Below are 23,709 nucleotides of genomic sequence, written 5' to 3'. Positions count from 1 at the left end.
TTGAATATCCTGTTGGTAAGATTGAAGCATATATCCCTAATATATGTAAATGCACCTTAAAATATAATACATCCTTTTATTTTATACTAATACTTTGTACATTGTAAAATAAACACCAAAATGATTCACAGGGGATGAAGTTAAGGCTATTTTATGGTTCAAATGTTTTATTGTCAAAATATTAACAGTATCGTAAGTTACTAAATTAATAGTGAGACTAAGGTAAATAAACACAACTGTCTTGTGTAAGGACATTACTGTTTATTTATATATTAAATGGTAGTGAAACCTACTTTTAGATAGAAGAATAAAAAATGAAAATAGAAAGTGTTTTCTTCCCACACACCCACCCCATTCACCTTGTGTGTGAGTTACAAACACTCTGTGTAACTGAGTTCAGGGAATAACCTCAAAGCTTTTGTACTTCAACTGAAGAGCTTTTTTAAATGGGAAAAGTTGATATGATGGACTTCAGTGGTAACCGTGTGCTTTGCCATCCCTAGTTCCTCCCCTCTGCCCCAAGTTATTTTCAGGCATGTTAGCCTATTCCTTTAGTCCTACTACTCAGGAAGCTACCACAGGAGGATGGAGAGTTCAAGGACAGTCTGGGTAACATAGTGAGACACACACCTCCTCCTCATCTCAAAGTTTCAATGAATATATTTTATATGAACTCCTAAACACTGTTCATAAGTAATTAATATACTCACTTTCAAAATATAGCTTTATCTGATGAAATTGGACCCAAACCTACTTTATAGCCTAGCAGTCTGTTGTCTTAGAATCAAGAAAAGATATGTGTTTATGTCTAGCAAAAGGTCTAAGAGTGTCTGCACACAGCAGCATATTCATAATAAGACTAGTAGAAACAACCAAATGCCCCTCAGAGGAGACTTTGTACTGTGTCAAGTATTACTGATGATACCCACAAAATATAAAGGTGAACCAAAGAAGGCAGGCCTGACAGTATACTGAGTAGAAACCTGTTTATATAATGTTCAGAAACAAGCAAAGTGTCACAGTGATGGTGAGCATGCAGTGGGAGCCGCGCTGCAGCTGTCCTGTGCCTTCATCTCTGGTGCTGGATAAGCCAGAGTTCACAGCAAGCCTGTCCAGTTGTGCTGTAATGCACTTAGTTTTTAGAAACACATTTTGGGGCAGTGTGTGGTATTGCAGCCTCTCTCCCATTTGATATGAGGTAAGGAGACAGGAAGTGGTTCTATAAGCAACATGGATTAGATTTCTCCATTTATAGTGGTCAGTGTTTTGCTTTCCTTTTTCTGCTGGAGATTTAGCTCAGTGGTAGCTCACTTAGCAATGTGACGCCCTAAGTTCCATCCCAAGGCACTGGAAGACAGAAAAAAGTAGGTTCCATTTGCCACTTTACAGCTCTCTCTCTTTCTCTCTTGTATTTTTTATTAGATATTCTCTTTATTTACATTTCAAATATTATCCCCTTTCCTGGTTTCCCCTCTGAAAATCCCCTTCTCCCTCCCCCTGCTTCCTAACCCACCCAGTCCCGTTCACAGTCCTGGCATTCCCCTATACTGGGGCATAGAGCCTTCACAGGACCTAGGGCCTCTCCTCTCATTGATGACCGACTAGGCCATCCTCTGCTACATATGCAGCTAGAACCATAAGTTCCACTGTATTTTTTTTTTGATTGGTGGTTTAGTCCCAGGGAGCTCTGGGGGGTACTGATTAGTTCATATTGTTGTTCCTCATATGGGGCTTCAGACCCCTTCAGCAATTTGGGTATTGTCTTTAGCTCCTTCATTGGGGACCTTGTCTTCCATCCAAGAATGACTGAGCATCCACTTCAGTATTTGCCAGGCACTGGCAGAGCCCCTCAGGAGACAGCTATATCAGGCTCCTGTCAGCAGGCTCTTGTTGGCATCTGCCGTAGTGTCTGGGTTTGGTGGTTGTTTATGGGATGGATCCCACACCTTTCTCTCAGATCTTCTCTCAGTTCTGGATTCAGCTGTCTCTTTACTTGTGTTTGTCCTTCTGTTCCTTTCTTACTGAATCACTGAGGATCATGTTTTAGATCTGTCTAAACCTCTATCACTTGATAGAACTTTACAGAAAAGCATTTACCTCACCCTTCTGTATTGCTTGAAGTCCTGAACTCTTATTGAAATTTTGTTGGGTATTTATTCTGTGTAGGGCACAGTACTAGATGCGATTTAAAACTTAGTCAAATTTGTGGCATGGTAAAGCCATAACTAACTATAAAGTATTTTTCTAGCCTTTACTAATGTAAGGATTTGGAACATTTTGGTTCCTTACCGTAGCACTGTCCAGGCAGGGGTGGTCATGCATTTGTTTCTTTCCCTTTGGCAGTAAAGTACTAGTATATAAGACTTTGTTTCGGGAAAGCAGGCTACACATTTTCAAGAATTTAAGTTCACATAAATCTCAGCATAAAGGAAGATGTCTATAATGTTCACTACTTACGCAAGAGTCCAGAGAAGTTATCTTCAGGTAGAAAACAGCACAGGCCTCTTCCCCCAGGGGCTGCATTGACCTTGCCAAGAAATAGTTGGGTTGTCTCATTCTTTTACATAAACTGAGAGCAAGTAGGCAGCTTGAACCCTTAATACCAATCTGTGCATTAATTCTTTGATGTAGAAACCTCTACTCTAAGGTACTGTGTATGATTCTTTTGAAAGGTGACTGATAGTTTAGAACTGTATACAACTTTATTAGAAGTGTCCATGAGCATCAGAGCAGTATGGGCTGGCCAGCAGGAGAGCATTTTCTAATTGTTGAGAGTATCCAAAGGCCAGCCAAGAATCTGGTCTGCTTGCTGTGGTTGCTGGCTGAGGCCTTCTGATCACTTCATCCGTGTTACTGGGAACATGATCTCCAGGTTGTCAACTGTCATTTGCAAAATAGATAAAGAAAAGTATAATAAGAATGTGAAAATGTAGCCCAGTGGTGGTGACGCATGCCTTAAATTCCAGCACTCATGAAGCAGAGGCAGTCAGGAGTTTGAGGCCAACATGATCTATAGAGCAAGTTCCAGGACAGTCAGGACTACACAGAGGAACCCAGTTTTGAAAAACAAACAAACGAACAAACAAAATATATGTGAAAATCTTTTAGGGTAGTTTTGTTTGTGAATATAATTATTTTAAACCAAGATTTAATTTTGTGTGCCTTTTAGTTATTACTTTTTAAATTATTTAACCTTATTATGTTTTTTAAACACCAGTAAACTTTTAAAAAATATCAGTGTCCTTCACAGTAAGTACAAATGCTATTTATAAAAGACTATTTTAAGGCAAATTACTAGTGGCCTTTTCATCTAAAATGTTTGACTCAACACTATAAACTGTACTATTACCAACTTTTTAAAAAGAAAATAGATTGAATTTTATATTGTATGTACTAGTTGCTGCTGATAAAAAGTTGTATTATGCAAATAGTATTCATTGTAGAAAGATTAATATTACCGTACCTAGTTGTAACCAATCTGAATTTGCACTTAGAGTAGTTATAAATTATAATAGTTCCTGTTATACACCATAGGTTATTTCAATTTGTAAGTATATTACAAGACTCAGAAACATTCTAAATCCTGATTTTAGTTGATGAGCTAGCTCTAGAAATTCTCTGAGTCAAGAGATGTGTGTGCATTTTTGAGCTCTGGATTTGTATTACTAAAATGGCTTTAACAGAGACATTTTGCCTCCCACATGTTTATTAGCAAAGAAAATGAATACCTATTTTACTTCTAATTAATTAAAAATAAACAACTTGACTTTTTAAGTGTCTAGCATGCATAAGGCTCTAGGTTCTATCTTCAGCACCAATAAATAAATCAATCTGTCAGTTTAATAAATGCTCACATGTACCTGAATCAAGTTATTTAGTTATGGTTAATTATCTCTAAGTGTGTGTGTGTGTGTGTGTGTGTGTGTGTGTGTGTGTGTGTGTGTATGTACATATACATATACATATACATATGTGTGTATACATATATATACATACATACATACATACATACATATACATATGTGTGTATACATATATATAATATATTTTTGATAATAGGATAAGGTAAATATAATAATATGTTTTACTCCCAAGACTTAAATGCACTAAGGATTGCTCAATTAATGAATATCTTATTTTTATTATTGTTTTAAAACAGAGTCTCCCAGCACTTGGGAGGCAGAGGCAGGTGGATTTTGAGTTTGAGGGCAGCCTGGTCTACAGAGTGAGTTCCAGGACAGCCAGGGCTACACAGAGAAACCCTGTCTCGGACACTAAATAAATACCAGAGTCTCCTATTTTCCAGGCTGACCCCAAATCCATTATGAAATAATAAATGACTTCTGCTCTTTCTCTTGTAAACCCGCTGAGTACTAGGACGATGGATATGCATTACCAGTGCTGGGAGTCAAACCTGGCCCAGGATTTCTAAGCAAACACTCTGCCATCTGTCTTAATCCCTGACTGTTTTTTTTTAATTTAATTATTATTATACATAAGTACACTGTAGCTAACTTCAGACACAACAGAAGAGGGCATCAGATCTCATTATGGGTGCTTGTGAGCCACCATGTGGTTGCTGGGATTTGAACTCAGGACCTTCAGAAGAGCAGTGCTGCTCTTACCTGCTGAGCCATCTTGCCAGCCCAATCCCTGACTGTTAAGAATGACTCAAGAGGCTAACAAGTGTGACATTAGATTAGATGAAATGACTGAGGAGACATTTGAAAATATGTAAGAAGATCATCAGATAGATAGATAGATAGTCCAAGCATCTATGAAGCTGACAATCTTAAATCATAGGACATTCATTACAGTGGTTTGTATTATATGTCTTTAGTTCATCTCTTTAAAAGCCCTTTTATTTAAGAGAATATGAAAATAAATAAGGTAGTTGTTATGTATTTAGACATATTACAGAACTATTAAAATCAATTCTGAGTTAGTTGCACAGTATTGTTTACTTAGGTGAAGGTTTCAAAACCTGCATGTGTAAGAGAAAATGTACTCTCTGAACATCAGATAGGGATCCATCCCATAAGCAACCACCAAACCCAGACACTATTGCATATGTCAACAAGATTTTGCTGACAGGACCCTGACATAGCTGTCTCTTGTGAGGCTATGCCAGTGTCTGGCAAATACAGAAGTGGATGCTCACAGTCATCTATTGGATGGAACACAGGTTCCCCAAAGAAGGAGCTAGAGAAAGTACCCAAGGAATGGAAGGGGTCTGAAGCCCTATAGGAGGGACAACAATATGAACTAACCAGTACCCCCAGAGCTCATGTCTCTAGCTGCATATGTAGCAGAAGATGGCCTAGTTGATCATCAATGGGAGGAGAGGCCCTTGGTCTTGTAAAGATTATATGCCCTATTACAGGGGAATGCCAGGGCCAGGAAGCGGGAGTTGGGGGTGTTGGGAAGAAGGGGGGGAAGGGTATAGGGGATTTTCAGAGAGGAAACTAGGAAAGGAGATAGCATTTGAAATGTAAATGAAGAAAATATCTAACGGGGAAAAAGCCTTCTTGGCCTCCAGGAAATGTCTTCAAATTCAATTAAAAAAATTTTTTTTAAAGACTTGATTTCTTGAATAAATGATATAAACATAAAAAAGAGTATTTAGTTGCTGGAGCCTTTAAGTTAAGTTGTAAGACTATTAACCAGTGTAGTTTCTACCAATTTACTGCATTCCTGGCCCTGAGAACATCTTTCTGAATTTCCCTGCCATCCGTATGGTAACCTTTCATCCTAATTAAATTAGAGTTAGTAAAGGACGATTCCTGCCCTGGCGTTCCCCTGTACTGGGGCATAGAATCTTTACAAGACCAAGGACCTCTCCTCCCATTGATGGCCGACTAGGCCATCTTCTGCTACATATACAGTTAGAGACAGGAGCTCTGAGGGGGTGGGGTGGGGGTACAGGTTAGTTCATATTGTTGTTCCTCCTATTTACTTTCTATGTGTTTCTTTTCTATCTCTTTCCTGCCCCAAAACAAATTGATTATGGTTAGTCTGGTAAATAACTGTGATTACAGAGAACCATGTAGAAGGAAAGGAAGGAAAAAGAAAGAAAAAGAAAGATAAGTTCAAACCTGTAGGATAACATCTTCCAGATACTGAAGAAGCCAGGCATCTGTTCAACCGCTGTTTAGGCCTGCTAGGTTAGGCATACCTTCTACAAGAAGGATGATAACATCTCACATCTTTTCTCTAGGGATTGACTATTAACTAATGCATGAGAGAACTATTAAGTGACTAGTCTGTTACTTCCTAAGAGCACCCAGCTCTCTACTTAGTAATGCAAAAAAAAAAAAAAAAAAAAAGGCTAGTAAATGCAAATGTTTTATATGGCTTGGCTGGTATGTTTTTCAACAGTTTCCTTGTGATTTCATAATGATCATTTTGGCAATAGGTTCTGAGATGTGTGGGGCCTTCCTATTGTAAGATTTTCAAGTGCAATGAACCATTTCTAGAGATTCCACATAGCTTCAGAATTTGGGGGCAAGACATGGTGACCATTTTGGTGCACAAGTGGGTCAGTGAATGAACAAATCAACTTCTCTGTTTGGTCACTGGGACTCAAGCACCATAAAAATACTGATAATAGTTTAAGAAGTGATGTCCAGTTTCCACAGAGTAGGATAGTCAGTGATGGCAACAATGTTTCTTGTGTGGGCACTGGAAAATTCTTGATAACACAGTAGTAGTTTCTAGTGCGAAATGTACTTAAGATGAAAGTTATTTCAAGTTTGGTTCAGTAGTGCTTAGTGCACATAAACATAGGCTTCCCGGAAGATTGAAAAATTATGTAGGCAGGAATGTCAGAAAAGAACTCAGCTTTAGAACTCTCCTTTTTTGATTCTGAAGTAGAAACTTTGTACTAATGACATCTTTAATTTTAAAGAAAATACATATCTAGAAGGAAGAATATTATAAATTCTCAGTGAGTTTTTGAATTCACATGTTGAATTGATTGAAAATGAGTTTTCTCTCTCCGTGTCTTTGATTTTTCAGTATGAGACCAACTGTTGTCAAGCAAGGTAAAACTTCCTACGTCACTGGGCTGCTGTATGATTCACTCACAGGTTTTGAAGATGTAGACCCTAAAAAAATGAATAATTGCTGCTTCACTTAGGGTGTGTTTTGGTATGGTTTTGATTGTTTTTGCTATATTCCATGGGAGAAAATAAATCCTCGTTCCCAGCACACATACACTAGAATTTTTTTCCAATCCATACTTTGTACATGTAATGCAGCCTGATAGTTTTATATGTAATTTGATGTAAGGTTAGGTTGAATACCAGTAAATCAGTTTTTACTAATTTAAAAGCACGGTTTTGTTCTATTAGGCAAGGGGGGGGGGTTAATCTATTGTGTGTTATATGTGTTTATATGGAATAATTGTTAGGCTTTAAGAATAATGATTTACTAACATTCCTGAATTGTGTATTTTAGTACTACAGTCTTATATCAAAGTCATAAATAGAAGAAATGAAAGTGATATTGTGTTAGATATTTTAATCATCCAGACCTATATATTTCTTGTTCTCAAAGACTCTAAAATACAAACTTGAACTTTTCTACTTTCCTATTCTTTCTAATATTTTAACTGTAATATACCTATAACTACCTCAAAGCTGTTATAATTTTATGTATATCACTTGTTAAGGGAAAAATACTATGTTCTTACTAATTGCTATTTATGCAGAGTCTGACTATATAATATTCCCTGGCTAATATTGAGGCTCTGGAATGTGCTTGGGTTTACAGTGTTAAACTGTTCAAGTGTTAGACCATCTGTGACTAAGGATGAAGAATTTTGTTAAGTTCACAAAAGGCAAGTTTGTGGAATACAGGTGGTGGAAGGAGAGGACCAGTTTCCAGAAGTTGCCCTCTCGCCTCTAGAAGCACTAGAGCACTTACACACAAAAGATGTAAATGTATGGGGAGAAAACGTTTAAAGGAGAAAATTTGAAGCATTTATGTAGTATTTGTGCACCACTAATCAGCACAGAAGCCCTATATAATAAATATTATTATCCCTCCTTTTACAGATGGAAAAAACTAAAGTCTAGAGAGATTCTAAGTATCTTCCCTAAGTTGCCCAATTAAAGTAATTGATACACTGAAAACTGTCTCTAGTACTTACTTTAAACTATCCAGTGAATTGTGTGTTTATGTCTGGCAGTGCAAGTTTATTCATCTTTTTCATTCAAAAGCTATTGAGTGCCTGTATACTGGTCTAGAGACAGGGTTTATATGTTTGGAATCTGACAAAGACCCTGTCGTCAAGCATTGCTTAAATAGCTGAGGAATAAAAAGTTAAATGGTGGTACTTTCTGAAATGTAAGGTTTAAGGTTTGTTGTTTTAGAGAAGATGAGAAAATTTAAATGTATTACTCTAGGCAACCAACTAAGTTGCTTAGATTACACTCAGTTAATAGAAAGTGCTTTGCTAAACTTGATGCACTTATTTACCTGTGTAATGTAGAGGAGGAAGTGAAAGTAAATAAAGTCACTCTGGTTTTGACAATTAGAAATCATGGTACAGTACACATATAAAACCATCTTAGCCATATCTTGTTTGCTACAGGACTTTGCTATTTTTAGAGCAGTGTCCAAGTTTGCAAAGAAAAAGACCACCATTCCAATTAAATAGTCTCAACAACTTGACTCAATCAAGAGGGTATGTCCTCAGGAAAGGAGAAGAGCAGGGGAAGCGCACCTAAGTGTATTCTAATGTAGGTGGTGACAGTGTCTTCCCCGTTGGCTGGAGTCCAATCTCATAGTCTTTTCACAATTGGCTAGGTTTAAAAGAATCCACATAAAAGAAAAGGAGAAAAGCTGGTTGAGGTGTGCCACTTAATTCATTTAAGTTTTGAGAATGCAGTATGACCTTTGTGTACACACAGGTTTTGCCCAGTGGGAGTGTTTTAAAATTTGTACTAAAGTCTGACCAGGTAGGGAAAATAAAAAAAAAGACTTGAATTCCTTGTAAGGAACACAAATTTTACAGTGTTTGATAGAAAAATTAATATTTAATGTTTTTACACTAGGTGGCTCAGGCCTAGAACTTTTAGCTTTTTTTTTTCTTTTTCTTTTCTTTTTTTTTTTTTTNAAAAAAAAAAAAAAAAAAAAAAAAAAAAAAAAAAAAAAAAAAAAAAAAAAAAAAAAACCAAATAATGTTCCTTTGAGTGAGTGAAGAATTAGAGTCCTAGGACAAAGGCGAGATTCTAGTGAGGGCTAGTAGGTATGGCCACTTACCCTCTAAAAACCAAGTAGAAAAGGTTATGATTATGTATTTCTCAATCAGGGTTACTTACTTTTGCTGTGATAAACCATCCTGGTGGAAAGGAAGAAGGGCTTTATTTGCTTAGCTCATTACACACACCCCCACCTTATTTATTAGCATTATATTACCTCATCTGTAATGTCATTAGCTTTCTAATCACAGTACTCAGAATCATGCGACTTTAAAACTGTAGCATACATTGGTAATTCCTTCCTTCTGCTTACTTATTCTGTCAAAAGCATATTTCCATCAAAATAATTTTTATTTTGTTTTGTTTATTTTTGTGTTAAAGCGTTTGAAAGATACCAAAGCTACATTTATATTTTACCCTTAAAAAGAGATAGTTTACAGAGGGGTGCATTAAATTCTTAGAATGATATTATTACTACTGTAGGTTAAATTTTGAGGTATTAGATAGACTATGAAATTTTTGCATTGATTCAGTGATTTTTGCCAATTGTGTAGTATTTTCTAGTACATATGTTCCTGTTTTCAGAGGTAAATAAGATAATTGCTTCAATCCTAAATCTGAAATTATTATAAAGTCTCTCTCTCATTGGTCTTTGCATTACTTCTTCCTTGACCTGAAGTTTTGTGTTCTTTTGTGTTAATCTTCATCTTCATCCAAAGTCATTCTTTTTGGCATCTTGCCCACATCTATGCTTTTAAGATTTTTTTTTTTATTACTTATTATATGTAAGTACACTGTAGCTGTCTTTAGACACTCCAGTTGTTACCGATGGTTGTGAGCCACCATGTGGTTGCTGGGATTTGAACTCCGGACCTTCGGAAGAGCAGTCGGGTGCTCTTACCCACTGAGCCATCTCACCAGCCCTAAGATGTTTTTAATCAGTGAAGAAAATTAGAATGTTAACAATGATGACATAAAATGGGAAAATGCAGACTGTAGTCTATAAAACCCTGACACCTAGTAGAATCAGAGCTGTAGAGAAGAGACTAGCCAACAGAGCCAGACTTTGAGACATATAGCCAAAAAAAATATTAGAGATAAAATGATAATTAATGAAGTATGCTGTGGGAAAATCAACTTTCTGAAACATGAATGCCAAAAGACAGAACAAATAATTTAAGATTATCAGGGAAAAAGCTCTAGATTTACTTTAAAAGAAAGATCTGCATTTAGAGCTAGGTAGTATTTAACATGTTTTACAAAACACATTGTTAATTAAAGTCTTAGACTTATAAATCTGAATATTTCCAATCAATGAACTGTGTTGGGGTTTTGGGGTTTGATTGGATTTAAATTTCACCATGCATTAATATGGGAAGAATTGACATAATAGTGAGGTTTCTTACTCATGAATGTAGTTTATTTACTTCTCTGTTTATTTAGGCCTTTAAATCTTTATAATTTTCTGCACATCTGTTTTAAATGCATTTTAATCTTGTTATATTTTTTACCCATGTTATGTGTATTTCATTTATATTTTATTTTTGTTTCTATTATTCAAAATGTATGTAAAAATAAGAAATGGTCAAGACAAAACATTTATAAATAATATTAAAATGATGGGACTTTATAAGATAGCAAAACATAGAAATTTTCAAAGAGTAATTAAAGATAAGGTATAAAGTAAGATAGTTTAGACTCAGAAAGAAAAAGTGAATTCAGAAACTGGTCCACAAATGATGCAGTCCACAGTAGGTGAGAACTGTGGGGTTACAAACAGGGGAGTGTTTTAAGGTGATGCTGACGTGCTTAGTCAGTCATATGCATTGTTTCAGAGTTTTATTTTATTTTGTTTGTGAAAAACAACCGAAATAGTATAAACAGCATTTGTTTTGTTCCCAGCTCTAGCTGTTTCAATCCATAGTCATCTGGTTCTGTTTGTGCTTTAAGGAGGTAGAGCATCATAGTGAAAGGGCATGACAGAACAGAGCTCTGCTTACTCAGTGTCGCCAAGAAGCCAGTGGGGAGTAACAGTGTGGGGCCAGGCATGCCTCCAATTACCCACTGCCTCTGGCTAGCCTACAGATCCACTAGCTTCCAATAGTTAATTGGTTGAGTAGGTCGGAGCCTCATAATCTATCCATACCCAGAGAAGTTCTTTACTAATTTCTTAGGCATATTTAATCTTAAGTTGACAAGATTAATACCACATCAAATATTCAGATGAGTTAACTGTCATCTTCATAAAACCAAACATCTATTTTCACACCAGATACAAACGTCGGGTGAAAGTATGAAACGTTTTTTAGGATGTATATGTGAGAGCATCATTATGTCCCAAGATCAGGGAAGAATTTTGTGACAAGACAAAGGGGATGAACCGTAAAAGGAGAGGTTGGTAAATTTGAGCTCATTAAAAATAAATTTTAGAAATTCTATAATGTAACTGCAAAGGTAAATGAGATTGAAAAGTATGCTTACTATACTATACATGGAACCTATAAAGCTTGAGTGTATTTAATGAGTCAAGTAGACAAAGACAAAAATGAGCAAAGTTGCATGAACATCCATTTCATTAAAGAAATACATATGTCTATACATTTATAAAAGTGTTCACAGAAATGAAAATTAGTATCACTATGGGAATGCCCGAAATTAAGAAATTTGTAAGTATCATAAATTGCTGATGATGTATCTCAAAAGAGATTCTTTAACACAACTGAAGGATTGTGTAAGAGTCCAGCCACTTTAGAAAACAATTTATATTGTGAAGTAGAACGTTGTATGCTTTCTGACTCAGGATCTATAATTTCCAGGGCCATATATTCCCACATCTATAAGACTAGGAAATTAGCTTAGTTGGTAGAGTGAAACACACACACACACACACACACACACACACCCCACACATGCATGCAGTTTATTAGAGTGGCTTATATGCTGTCATCCAAATATTCAATAATGGATTTTTCCCAGTAGGCCAAGGATACAGTAGTGCTTCAGTCTATGAGACAGGATGTCTCAGCAGTCTCAATCTGGTGCTAGAGTCTTCAAGGAATCATCGGAGCTGTTGGGCTGCAGTCTATGCTGGAATCCTGAAGAAGCAGCTTCTAATACAAGTGAAGGAAGCCTCACCAGCAGGATAGATGACATTGCCTGTGAGAGTGTGGGCAACTGGTTAGAAGGCAAAGCTTCCTTCTTCCATGTCTTTTTATCTAGACTGCCACCAAAAGATGTGGTCCAGATTTAGGATAGATTTCGTACCTCAGATAATCCAATCATCCATAGGTGTGTCCAGCTTCTTGGCTGGTACCAGATCAAATATAGTCAGGTTACAACCAAGATTAGCTGTCACACTACACATTGTCCTGGGTGCTAGAGATTAAATGTTGAATAGTATGAAAATGTTTCTGCCGTTGTGAGATGTTTTAGTTAGAAGGGACTTATGGATAAGCCAGCAAGCAGAATCACATGTAATTTAATGTAACCATGAGAGAACAAGAGATGAAGCAAGCTAAAGAGGGTGCTTATGATGTAATGCTGAGGTGAGGACAGAAAATGTGTCTGCATGACAAAGAGAAGAACTTTCTGCAAATGCCAGTTTTTTGGGCAGATTGTATTATTCAAAAGTCCATACAACTCCCTGAAAGAAAAGGGACAGAGAGGCGGGAATAGTCAGGAAGAGGTAAGTAGACGAGGGAGGCTCATAAAGATCCTCCTTTTGGTAAAAAGACATGGGAAATGAATGGGTTCTGCAAGGTAGACAAAAAAGCCTTATTAACATGTAGGCTTTTAGATTTTATAGCCTATTTAGAATATTTTAACTGGTAAAAAGTCATTGGGGAATTTTGAGCAGGCAGTGGCAATCTGATTTATATTTAGGAACTAAGGAATTGAAAGCTAGGTGTGCAGTTGGGGAGGGTAAGGATTGGGGATGTTGAATGGAAGGGCCTTTTTAGGAGGCTTGTACAAGTGTGGGCCTTGTTAGATGACTAACAAGGACTAGGAGAACAGTGGGCTTGGAAAAAAGTGGCTAGTTTGGAGATGTTTCTTAGCAACATAATTGGAAGAAGTTAGTGATGACCAAGGTGTCTTGCCTTTGAAGAGGAATACATCAACAAGAGTCTTCTCAGTGTCTGGTAGGAAACAGCTGAGTAGACGGTGGTCCCATTTACTTACGTGGTGACCAGCAGGTTAGTCCACAAGCTCAGTTTTTATGACAGCCTCAGTATGTGATCAGAGTCCTACAAAACGCTGGCATTTGGGTATTTACAAAATGAGACTCATCAGCTTATAGATGACATTGAAAGCCATGAAGATCACTAATAGAGTAAGTGAAAATAGAGGTGACTCATGAGAAGAGGTAGTTTGTGTGGAGGGAGAGTGGAGAGGGAGAGAGAGAGAGAGAGAGAGAGAGAGAGTGAGTGATTGATTGATTTGAATGATCAATATCCTGGAATTCCAAAAAAGAAAATGTCTCCAAAGGCATTGACTGTCTTGGGAATGCTATGTACTAAGGAAATAACAAATGTAGGGTTAAGATATGGCAGAGAATAAGGGGGGAAAAAGACAGAAGTGAAAAAAAATATGCATAGGCAGTTTGCTGAAGGGCAAATTGTAATGTTATAATGGCCAATAAAGTTATGAACAGATGTTTAACCTTCTCCATCAATCAAAACATGCAAATTTTTAAAAAAGTAACACCCAAATGCTATCAAAGATGGGAAAGGAGGCCATTTTTATACTTTGGTGGAGATGTGACTTACTACAGCCCTATTGAAAACAATTTTATCTATGACCCAACAAAGTCCTAGCACTCTATTTCATTGAGATTGTTACATGAGTGTAGGATAAAAGGCCCTGAAAAGCAAGGTACATGTCCATCTCTTAAGGAAAGGTGAATGTATAGCTTCTATAACCATTCTATTATTATTCGTTTAAAAAGTTAATTGGTCTATGCCAATTTTAAGAATTTTCATAATGAAGAGCATTTTATGAAATGAAATTCCTCTGTTTCTTTGTGTGTGAGAAGTGTCACAGGCACCACTCTGCCCTCCACCCGTGCCCCCATCCAGCCCAACGCTGTCTAAAGCATTTGCTATGGTCATGTGTATGGAAATGGAGAAGAGCATACTTTGTTGTAAATAGTATTTACCGGGGAGTGAGCAAATCTAAGAGAAGATAGGAAAGTAAGCCTGTCTCAACAAAGAAGAAGGGACTCCATGATCAAACATGTTCCATTTATGTAGTATAGATGCACACATGCAGAAGATACAAATTACAATTTTAGGGATAATTAATTTTAAAGATAAAGTGCTAGTTGGTAAGTACTCAGTACCTCTTTATTAACCTTTCAATGATGGTTTAGATGGAAAAAATCTTTACATTGGCCAAGGTTCAATTCATATTATTTTACTTGTGAGAAATATACAGAAATGTTATTATTTTATGCTTTTCACTAATGTTTATTTCCATGTTAATTTTGTTACTTTCACTTACCATTTTTAACCATCACCTTTATTTTGGGTATAAACTAAATAATATGAGACTAATAACGAACATTGGAACAGTTTAATAGTTAAATTCACAAATAACTAGCAGTGCTTAATTGAGTGTAAATTGTGAGCACAATTATCTGATACCCTCTACTGTTAAACATATTTGTTCAGTGTAGACAGAGTAACATACTGCTAGGTTTTAGAGAAGAAATCTGTAAAGTATTACTTACTTTGAATTTTAAATGGAAGTGAACTAATGCCTGGCAGTGTGTTGGGTACCTGTGTGTTTGCTAACTATCATTCATAAAATGTTATATCTACCCTTGCTAGTGTTTTCTTATGTCCTTAATTTGGTGTTGAGCTGTAATTCAACTGATAAGACTTCTCTGTTTTCTTTGCTCTGTTGAAGCTATGCTTTGTCTCCACTGACGTGATGCTGGCCTTTACTCTGCCACCTTGAGTAAGGTCTGCTAATGAAAAGTCCTGAAGTCAGTTCAGAGCTGTTAGTCAGAGGTTGTTCTGTACCCCATGCCTTACAGGCTTAAAATATCAGTCCGCAGCACAACAAAAGTCATTGTCTGATTAACCTTTGAATGACATCTAATCATGTTTGTCATGTTTTACTCATTGCTAGTAAATAGCTAGATCTAGCCTGTACTATAGGAAAGAGATTTTACACAAAACAGTGACTATCAGGCATGGCTATCACAGGCACTATTTTTTTTTTCATTTAATTTTCCTTTTCTACTTACTCACTTTACATCTCACTCATTGCCTCCCTCTCAATCACCCCCTCCCACAACCCTTTCTCACTTCCCCTCCCCTTCTCCTCTGAGCTGGTGGGGGCCCCTCTAGGTATCCCCCCCCCCAATCCTGGCACTTCAAGTCCCTGTGAGGCTCTCCCAGGAGGCCAGACAAGGCAGTCCAACTAGAATATACCACATGTACAGGCAACAGCTTTTGGGACAGCCCCTACTCCAGTTGTTCTGGACCCACATGAAACCAGGCTGCACATCTGCTCCATATGTTCAGGGAGGCTCATGTCCAGCCTGTGCATGGTTTTTAGTTGGTTGTTCAGACAGAGCCCCAAGGATCCAGGTTAGTTGACTCTATTGGTTTCCTGTAGAGTTCTTATCCCCTTTGGGGCTCACAGTCCTTCCTCCTGTTCTTCCAAAAGAGTCCCCAAGCTCCATCCACAGTTTGGCTGTGGGTATCTGCATCTGTCTGAAACAGCTGCTGGGTGGAGCCTCTCAGAGGACAGCCATTCTAGACTCCTGTCTGCAAGCATAACAGAGTATCATTAATAGCGTCCGAGATTGGTGCTTGCCCATGGGATGGGTCTCGGCCATTCCCCCAGTCTCTGCTTTATCCCCTGTGCCTGCATTCTTGTAGACAGGATAAGTTTTGAGTTGAAAGTTTTGTGGGTGGGTTGGTGTCTCTATTGTTCCACTGTGGTTCCTGCCTGGCTACAAGGGGTAGGTAGCCTCTTCAGGGTTCATATCCCCAATGTTGTGAGTCACAGCTAAAATTACACTCCCCCCAATTGATTCTTGGGGACCTCTCTTATATCAGGTCTCTCTCTTGTACTAGGCACCATTTTTTGGTTGTTTTTGTTTGTTTGTTTGTTTTTCGAGACAGGGTTTCTCTGTATAGCCCTGGCTGTCCTGGAACTCACTCTGTAGACGAGGCTGGCCTCGAACTCCATAATTCGTCTGCCTCTGACTCCCAAGTGCTGGGATTAAAGGAGTGCACCACCACGCCCGGCTACTAGGCACCATTTTTAAAGCAAACTACAGTTCTCATACCAATCTCATGGAATTACCTCGTTTTTATTTCCTTACTATAAATAAGTGTACATCCTCTCAGTGATCTTTTCCCTGGTCATCTTCTGGTGTTATCAGCTTTTTTTTCCCTCCCTGCAGTCATCACCTTACCTCGAGGTGGCCCTCTTGAGCAGGAGTTAGAGAGCCCATCCTACGTCTTGCAGGTGACCCATGGAATTCCTGGCAGTCCCCCTTGATTTCAGGCTGCCGTCAGAATAGTCACATGATTCTGAATGTAGCCTCTCAAGTCATCTGAAGATCTAGAAGACATATCTTGGGCTCCCAAGGGACCTTTCTGTAGGTTGAAATCCTGGGGAAAAGAGAGTCCCAGCATACCAGAGTCTTCTCCAGCTCTTTCCCTCTCACCCTTTCCGTTTGTTATGTAGAGTAAAATTTACATGGATTTTTGGCTGCATTCTTGTCCCTTGGCTGTTTACTCACCTCTTTTTGGAATATACTGTTTTTTAATTTTGGATCTTCAGCTAAAACTGGCACTCAGGTAGCTTTGTGTCCGTGTCCTGACCTGTGATACTTGGCTTCTTGCAGCTCTTTTATTTGGGACTGTTTACTCTCAGTGTCACTAACAAGAAAAGTGGTTGCTAACTAATTTATTAAACTGAAACCTGATGAAGAGGAAGGGGCAGATTAATAAAGATTGGGAAGGGAGAGGAGGGTGAGAAGAAAGCACTAAATACCTTGTTTTATATTATGATAAATATTGTGGTTTTGGGACAATTTAACTGCTGATAGAATTTTAAATGAAGTGTTTAAGTTATAATTTACAGGAATTGATACATATTAAAAAGACTGGTGTTTAAAAGGTACAACATAAGTGATTTTTATTTGGGCTAATAAAATCCAACAGTATAACCCTTATAAGAGACTGACTTAACAAAGAGAATAGAAAGCAAAAAAAATAGTCCCAAATTGGAAAGGTATATTTACATAAAACAAAAAGATGACTATTTATGTGACATCAAAAGGGGGTGCAAATTGTCACATATAACCTGGGTTTATAAGTGTTTCAAATAATTAATTTCACGTGCTCATCTTCATTTAAAATTTTTAATGAGAGGGCACTGGAAAATCAGAATTAGGTTCCCTATTAAAATAGAAAATCTTGGCTATGGATAGGAAATTTTTGCTGGATAAGAACCTGCTAAGAATCCTGCCTGGGGACCTGGAAAAGAGAAGGCTAAAGTTTCTAAAAATAAAGATTCTTTTAAAAAATTATACTAAAATATAGTAAAACACACAGGGATTGTGTTAGCAAGCAAAAGGAAAAGAGCCTGAGAGAAGACACAAGAAACAGACCCACTCATTTACACTCACAGGAATCCATAAAAAACTAAACTGGAAACTATAGTATATACTCAGAAGGCCTGGTGCACAGCTGTGCATGTGGTTCACGCTGCCTCAGTCTGTGAGTTCACATGAGCTTTAACATGTTGATTCAGAGGGCCTTGCTCTCCTGTTGTCTTCCACCCCCTCTGCCTCTCACATTCTTTCTGCCTCCTCTTCCACGGGGTTCCCTGAACCCCAAAGGGAAGGATTTGATGGAGACATCCTGTTCAGGGTTGAAGTGTTCCAAGGTCTCTCACTCTCTGATGTCTGCCTGTGGCTCTTCTCTGTATTCCCATCTGTTGCAGAAGGAAGTTTCCCTTATGATGGCTGAGCAAAACTCTGGCGTACAAGTACAGCAGAATAACATTAGTGTTAGCTTCCACCCCAACGACAGATGATGGAGGTGCTTATTTAACATACCATATTGACCTGGCCACCAGGCTCTCTCTGCAATCCCCCGTCCTTACAGGTTATAGGGCCCTTCTGGCTGGCATGCTCTGCCCTCTAACCTGAACTCTCCAGCTCAGAGATCTGGGCTGCTCTTTCCTGTATAATCCAACCATTTAGGTTACCTGCTTGTTCTCTCTGTACCTTTGGGCCTCTGGCTGCTGCTCCTGGATCCTTTCTCCCCTCTTCCTTCCAATCCTCCTCTCCCTACATGGCACAGCTCATTCTAGTCATGTCCACTCTGAACTCGCCCAGATAATGTCTGCCTCTGACTATGTTCTCCCTTTTATCTACAGTAAACCTCCATTACCATATCTAGGAGCAGTCATGTCCTTTCTTTTCCTTTTTATTTCTTTTTTTCATTCAGTTAGGAGTCATTTTGTTGCGTGTGTGTGTGTGTGTGTGTGTGTGTGTATCAGTTGGTTTCACCCTAGGTCCCTGGGCTATCTAGTCTCAGGTCACCCAAGCAGTGAATGTGGGCTCCACCTCATGGAGTGGTCCTTAAATCAGATATTGGTTGGTTGCTTCTACAGTCTTTGTGCCACCATTGCCCTAGCATATTTTACAGGCAGGATGTCATCGTAAGGTTTCATGGCTGGGTTGGTGTTTACATTTCTTATAGTAGCATGCAGAGTACCTTCATGTGCCAAAGACACTGGAACACTGAACTTAAGTTTTAGGCACCAGTTCAGCTTCTCCACGTTCAATGAGTTGTGGGTGCTACCTTCAGCAATAAGGCCTTGCCATCAGTTTGTGGAGGCAACCTGTAATCTTGGCAACAGCCTGGGCCATTTGGAGATTCTCACAGGACGCCTTTGGCCGACAACAAATCCTGGTACTAGAAGCTTCAAGGTAGGGCTCTGTCCTCCATTATTTGGCAATTTATATCACCTTCATATATGTAACATTCTAGAAGCTTCTACTGTATTAGGTTTCCCCACTACCCCTCAGATGGCCTTTAGTGTTAGCTTTCTCCCCCATTCCCTCCCTCATCCCCTTCTGTCTCCCCACTTGATCCACCTGGTTTTTGCTCCCTTTCCCCGTCCTATGTATCCTTTTCACTTTTTCTAATGAGATCTATTTGTCCCTCTAGTCCCTTACTCTATAACTAATCTGATTCTTCTGATTGTGGCTTGGTTAGCGTTGACTTAACAGCTAATATCCACTTATAAGCAAATGCACACTATATTTGTCTTTCTGGGTCTGAGATACCTCACTTACAGTGATTTTTCTTTTTTTTAGTTCTATTTATTTGCCTAGAAATTTCATGCTGCTGCTTTTTTAACAGCTGAGTAACACTCTAGTTTGTTAATGTACCACACTCTCTTCACCTATTCCTCTGTTGGGGACATCTAAGTTATTTATAATTCCTGGCTACTTTGAATAGAGCAGCAGTGGACATGTTTGAGCAGATGTCTCTGTAGGAGGACAGGTATCCATTGGATCTATAACCAAGACTGGGATCGCTGACTCTCGAGGGAGCTGATTTCATATCCTGGTGAACACACACTGGTTTTCACAGTGGCTGTATGAGTTTGCATGTCCATCGGCAGTGGATGAGTGTTTCTCTTACTCTGCATCCTCGCCAGCATGAACTGTCACTTGTTTTATTGGTCTTAGTCATTCTGAGGGGTGTAAGATGAAATCTCCAATTTGATTTGGATTTCCCAATGTGCTGGCTAGCTTTATGCCAACTTGACAGAAGCTGGAGTTATCTGAAAGGAGGGACCCTCAACTGAGAAAATGCCTCCATAAGATCAGGCTGTAGGTCATTTTCTTAATTAGTGATTGACAGGGAAGGGCCCACCTCATTGTGGGATGGTGCTATTAGGCTGGTGGCCCTGGGATGTATAAGAAAGCAAGCTGGGGGCTAGTGAGATGGCTCAGTGGGTAAGAGCACCCGACTGCTCTTCCGAAGGTCCGAGGTTCAAATCCCAGCAACCACATGGTGGCTCACAACCATCCATAACGAGATCTGGCGCCCTCTTCTGGAGTGTCTGAAGACAGCTGCAGTGTACTTACATATAATAAAAATAAATAAATCTTTAAAAAAAAAAAGAAAGAAAGCTGAGCAAGCCAATAAGTCACACCCCTGCATGCCTTCTGAATCAGCTCCTACCTCCAGGTTCCTGCCGTTTGAGTCCCTTCCTGACTTCCTTTGATGATGAACAGTGATGTGAAAGTGATAAGCCCTTCCCTCCCTAGTTTGCTTCGATCATGGTTTCATCACACTAGTAACCCAACTAGTAGGACAACTGAGAATGTTGTACATTTCATTGTTTCTCAGCCACTTGAATTTCTTCTTTTAAGAATTCTGTTTATATCTGTACCCCATTTTTAATTGGGTTATTTATTTTCTTGATATCTAGGTGTTTTATTTCTTTATATATTTAGGTATTAACTCTCTATCACATTTGTAGTTGGTAAAAATCTAGAGTGCATGAAGGGACCCGTCCTGTGGAAGCATAGCCACAGGATATCAGTGACTGGTCAATAGCAGAGTATCAGAGAGGAGGCTCAGCAAGGATCCAGTAGTGATGGTGTGCAGAAGCCAGGGGCTTTGAATCAGACCAACAACTCGTTGCAATGAACACTTGCATGTAAAGATATTTGGGCAAAAGGGTATACTGTGTGACACGCTATAGCTTCCAGTGCCACTGTGACTAACCAATATGTGATAGAGAAGTAGGGAAGATGGAGGATCTGAAAGGTGCATGCACAGTAGAACTGGAGACTTGTCAGCATGGTTGATAGAGGAGCAGGTTGTCACCCAGTAGGACTAACAGGATGGTGTACAACAGCCTGGAGCTTGCACAGAGTCAGCCCCCAAACAGGCTGCCCAGCCACAGGATCATGCGAGTGAAGAATGGTCTGTTTACTGGATTGGACCTCCTCAAAAGCCCCCACAGTCCATGCTTCTCCCAGGGACCGTGCAGTCAGTTGCCTGTGCTTCTGCAGAGTTGGTACTGCAACCAGAGACCCAGTGGGCGTTCAGGGACCTGTGCTGTTGCTAGAAACCGTGTGCAGCCTAGGATCCCTGCTCCCACTGACGGAGGGACAAAGAATCCATTCTTGCAGTGTTAACAATGACTGTAGGTACACAGTTGAGAAAGAGGAATATAAAAGGCTTCTGTGACAACCCCTGCCTCCACTCCAACCCTTCCCCAGAAGAAGTGACAGCCTAGAGAGGAAGCTATCAAAGAGAACTTAAAAAAAAATGTATGGGAATGCTGAAGTGTAGCTCTCCACAGTGATGGCTTCTGGCAGGGGGTGCAGGTGGAAAAGGACTCCGCTTCTGGGGGGGGGGGGCTATTAGGAGGTTGACCGTATACAAGGAGTAGATGGTAGATGGTCAACACAACATGATGGACTTGGGTTTTTTTTTTTTTTTTTTTTTTTTTTTTTTTAGAGGCAGGAGGATATGAGGGGAGGGAGATAGATATGGGAGGATGGGGAGGTGAACTCAATTGGGGTGCATGATATGAGATTCCCAAGTAATCGATAAACTTATGTTAATAAAAAAATCATAGATGGAACTCGAGAGGTATTAATAAAAAGTACATCTTTTGTTTCTCTGTTATTTTATTTCACTAGAACAGATTTCCAGGAGTACCTCTTAAAGAAATGAATAGTTTGTGCTCAATAAATTATTGTAATGGGTGTAACCGATTTACAGTGATAAGTAGGCCAAATAGGATGGTTAGAATAATTTTGCTAGGTTTGAGGAAAAAAAACTATTAGAATTTTTATTATACTAATTTTATTTTGAAATTAGCAATAAATTCAAAACAATGTTTATATGTGTTTACATTATTTCATAACTAAATTTATCTTTAATAGATTGATGAACTCCCAGAGGGAGCTGTGAAGCCTCCAGCAAACAAGTACCCTATCTTCTTTTTTGGTACCCATGAAACGTAAGTTAACAAAATAGCTTAAAGTTTTCAATAGCTCTAATTTGACTACACTAGATTATATACTTAACTGTGATCTATACTATTTTATGTGTTGTTAGTCATTATATTCATTTTAAAAGTAGCCAAACTTAACATATTTTTTATTAATGAAAGGTATATTATTTTTTTCATGTTGTAACAAAGTACATAACAGAAGCAGCACTAGGAAGAAAATGTTTATTTTGCCCCCGGTTTCTGAGGATTTCAGTTAATCATAGCAGGGCAGGCATGATGGGGTCTGTGTCTGCAAGAATATTTGGTGATGGGTTTTTACAAGGTGAATTAGAACATGTAGAAAAGGCAAAACAGGAACAGACATAGGCGTAGCTTAAAAGATCCATTTCTATTAGCCTATCATTCAGGCCTCACCTCATAAGACATCACTGCTTCCCAAATTAGCATCACCATCTGGGGACTGCACGTCCAAACACAGGAGTGGGGAAGCATTTCAAATTCAAGCCATGAAATAGGTTTTCATGCATAGAAGTCTTGATTACTGAAAGCACATCTTTGCTTGTTTCTGTTTTAAGTGTTGGCTGTCACCCACAGTCTCTTCCGGACACTGGAAAAGTCCTGGGGTGGTAGACTTACCACTCTGCTAGCCCCTTCTGGAACTCAAGCTTCTTCAACTCACTTTGTATAGGACAAAGTTAGGTTCTTTAAACTCTCGCAGTTTCAGACCTATGACAAATGCACTGCCTTTGGAAGGTTGTCTAATTATGTCTGTTAATATATAGATTAAAGTAATGCAGACATGTATTTCCTTCTTTCACAGTATTACACACATGAGCGCAGGTAGAGTGGATAGACAGGCTTGCTAAGAACTCAGTATCCTTTGTCATGCTGTTTGTGAGAGTCTCTCTCTGTAGACCAGGCTGGCCTTGAACTCACAGAGATCTCCCTGCTTCTCCCTCCTACGTGCTAGAGTTAAAGTCACTTGCCTTCACACCCAGTTTGTTTGCTTATTTCTAAAAATTACCATGCTTCAGTTATATATGCATTGTCCAGGGAGAGGGAAGGAGAGAAGAGTGAAAAACTAGGAAGCCCTTGTAAAGAAGTGGCGAGAAAGGCTTATGGGTCACTTCTGCGTACAGTCATTCATCCCACTGTCAGGAACTTGGTCATGTGGCCATACTAGGCTGTGGGGGAGCTGGGAAGTAGCCTCCAGCTGAGCAGTTCTAGGACATGAGAGGAGTCTCTGTTAATGAAACATAAGAGAATGGTACTGGGGGCAGTGGTAGTCTTGCCACACTGCAGCTGTATCATTTATTTTCGTTTGAATGTTGACAGAATTGGCATGAATCTTAGCTTGCTGTTTCTTCCTTTCTAACTTCATTCTGGTCTTGATGACGTCCTAAAGACAGAGTTTTCTCTTATGTAGAAATAATTGTGCATCTTTCAGGAAATAGACATTTTGTAAGAGGTTTTTTTTTTT

General features: G+C 38.8%; 1 protein-coding gene across 1 annotated transcript in view; it reads left to right on the top strand.

Annotated features, from left to right (window-relative positions):
- Hdgfl3 (HDGF like 3) overlaps window positions 1-23,709 on the top strand; it is a 48,365-nt gene that overhangs the window by 4,086 nt on the left and 20,570 nt on the right. Inside the window, exon 2 of the mRNA XM_021166349.1 lies at window positions 22,159-22,235. Within this exon, the coding sequence (XP_021022008.1) occupies window positions 22,159-22,235 (77 nt within the window). The remainder of the gene's footprint in view (window positions 1-22,158; window positions 22,236-23,709) is intronic.

This window comes from Mus caroli, chromosome 7, assembly GCF_900094665.2.
Source record: "Mus caroli chromosome 7, CAROLI_EIJ_v1.1, whole genome shotgun sequence".
Classification (NCBI taxonomy): domain Eukaryota; kingdom Metazoa; phylum Chordata; class Mammalia; order Rodentia; family Muridae; genus Mus; species Mus caroli.
The sequence above is the reverse complement of the archived record's forward strand: the minus strand, read 5'-3'. Positions and strand labels throughout refer to the sequence as shown.